The sequence below is a fragment of the Jaculus jaculus genome, chromosome 3, assembly GCF_020740685.1.
Source record: "Jaculus jaculus isolate mJacJac1 chromosome 3, mJacJac1.mat.Y.cur, whole genome shotgun sequence".
NCBI lineage: Eukaryota > Metazoa > Chordata > Mammalia > Rodentia > Dipodidae > Jaculus > Jaculus jaculus.
Genome location: NC_059104.1, coordinates 174,531,052 through 174,533,678, shown reverse-complemented (window position 1 = coordinate 174,533,678; position 2,627 = coordinate 174,531,052). Strand labels below are relative to the sequence as shown.

The 2,627-nt window shown below is 40.0% G+C and overlaps 1 protein-coding gene across 1 annotated transcript; it reads right to left on the bottom strand.

The window, feature by feature from the left end:
• Window positions 1–715: 715 nt before the first annotated feature.
• Window positions 716–1,660, bottom strand: LOC101606231 (olfactory receptor 502-like). The gene has a single exon (XM_004650899.2). The coding sequence runs from the start codon at window positions 1,658–1,660 to the stop codon at window positions 716–718; it is 945 nt and encodes a 314-aa protein (XP_004650956.2).
• Window positions 1,661–2,627: the final 967 nt, after the last annotated feature.

The window sequence follows — 2,627 nt, the reverse complement described above, 5'->3', positions numbered from 1 at the left end:
TCTTTCAGAATGTACTGGGTCATGACTATAGTTACCATCCATACTGGAAGTCTAAGCCTCTGGTGAAAATAGACAAATTCTTGGGGCCGGTGAGATGATACAAAGTGTTGAGAGTACTTTCTTTGCAACCATGAGGGCCTGAGAAGCCTGGATTTACATTGAGTTTGATATCCCAGAATGCACATTAACATCTTCATATGGCCATGCATGCCTGAAAACCCAGTCCTTTAGGAAGCAGAGATTAAAGAATTGCTGGGGCTTCTGGCCAGCCAACGTGACCAAAGATGGCTCAGGAACACTCCACTGGAAAGAAGCAGCATGAAAAGAAGAGGTAAGCTGGCATTCTCTTCTTTCCTTCGTGTGTGTGTGTGTGTGTGTGTGTGTGTGTGTGTGTGTGTACAAGATATGTGCATCTGCACACACATGTGCATACACCAGACCACACACATATAACAAACTGGCAAAAAAATGAAATAAAATCAGCACTGTCTTACACAATTGCACATTTTGAGCTAGGGCTCTGAACTCTAGTTCAGGATGATGTGCAACTTACTCTGTAACCCTAGGCTGGACTGGCTCTCATGGTGACTCTCCCACCTCAGACACCCATGTGACAGATGAACAGTTTGTGCTGTTACACCCTCCAGAACATGTATTTCAACCACAGACATGAGATAACATTCCAATAGCAAATCCTACAAAATAAGTAACGTTTCTATGAAAATATTTTTCTACCAAGTTCTCTCTTGAAAGCATTCTTAATTTCATTGTTCCTCAGACTGTAGATAAGGGGGTTCAACATGGGGATCACCACCATGTAGAACACGGACACCACCTTGTTCTGGTCAGTGAAGGAGCTGGATTTGGGCATCACATAAATGAACGTGATGGTGCCATAGAACAGAGTGACCGCAGTGAGGTGGGAGGCGCAGGTGGAGAAGGCCTTGTGGCGGCCCTCCGTGGAGCGCATCTTCAGGATGGTGGTGAGGATGTAGATGTAGGAGACGGCTATGACAGACACTGTCACCAAAAGGACAAAGGCAGAAGAAAATGAGGCAGCAATTATGGAGACACTGACATCAGAACAGGAGAGTTCAACTAAAGGAGCAAAATCACAGAAGAAATGATTGATTGTGTTTGATCCACAGAAGACAAAAAAATAGAAGGGAAGTGTAAAGGAGGAAGCAGTAAGAAAACCACCTACATAGGCTACTACAAGTAACTGGACACAGACTCGTGTGGACATTCTGGTTGAGTAAAGCAGTGGGCTGCAAATGGCCACAAAGCGATCATAGGCCATGGCAGCCAGAAGGAAAGATTCAGCTGGTCCCAAAAAAGCTGCTGTTCCAAGCTGGATGCCACATCCCAGGTAGGAGATGGTGTTCCTCTCCACCAGGAAGTTCACAAGCATGTTGGGTGTGACAGAGGATGAGTAGCATATGTCAGCAAAAGCCAAGTGGCTCAGGAAAAAGTACATGGGGTGATGGAGCTGAGAAGAGACCCTGATGAGAAGGATTGTGCTGAGGTTGCCAAACACGGTCACCAGGTAGATGACCAGGATGACCATGAAGAGGATCAGACACAGGACTGGGTCATCTGTTAAGCCCAGTAAAATGAACTCCGTCACTGCAGTGTGGTTCCCCTGTGCCAGGAATTCCATGGGGCAGTGCAGCTGCTGCTGACACAGAGCTGTGATGAACACATGACGTGAAATTGTTTATGAATTTGCATTTAAAGTTTTATTATAATATGATGGGAGTTGTTACACACAACTAGAGGATTCAAGAAAAATCTGGACTAACAATTGATGCTTTACTTTGGACTTTTATGTGTAATACATCTCTTTTCATATTTGTTAAAGAAAACTATTAAATTTTTTTTCAGCAAATAATGTATATCAGTTTTATATTTGTACACAGTAAATTATGTGATAGATATTAAAGTATCTTTTAAATACAGAACTCTATAGTATTAGTAAAACTAAATTACACAATTATAGTACAATTCCTACAGTGAAATGTACCATATATAGTATAGTATACATATATCATAGTTAATATACTAAAAATAAAATAAGGTAAGAAACAATAAAATATAAAAATATGACTTTATCGCTAAAGATTTAAAATGTGAGATGCATAAAAATTAAATAATAAAAATAATAAAGTAGTAAAACATATAAACATAGTGCTAATATAACAAAGGGCTAAGTGATCATTAAAATATTCAATCACCAATGCACCAACACAAAAGGTAACTTAACAGTTTCATAAAAAGTGGTAGAATTAGGATTTGTTCCCCAGGCAAGTTAAACTTAGTCTATTCCTTTACCAACTATACTATACTGAAAGCATTGTATTAAATTTGAGGGCATGTGTAAATTTGGGAGACATGGCAGGTTAACTTGCCATAAAATATACACTTTGCTAGTAGTATTGTCCACTATCATTTAAACAAGCTATGTCTTAAGGACAGTTTTTAAAAATTCTTTTGGTTTATTTTTATTTACTTATTTGAAAGTGACAGAGAAAGAAAGAAACAGAGAGAGAGTGAATGAGTGTGTCAGGGCCTCCAGCCACTGCAAACTCCAGACTCATGCGCCCCTTGTGCATCTGGCTAACGTGGGT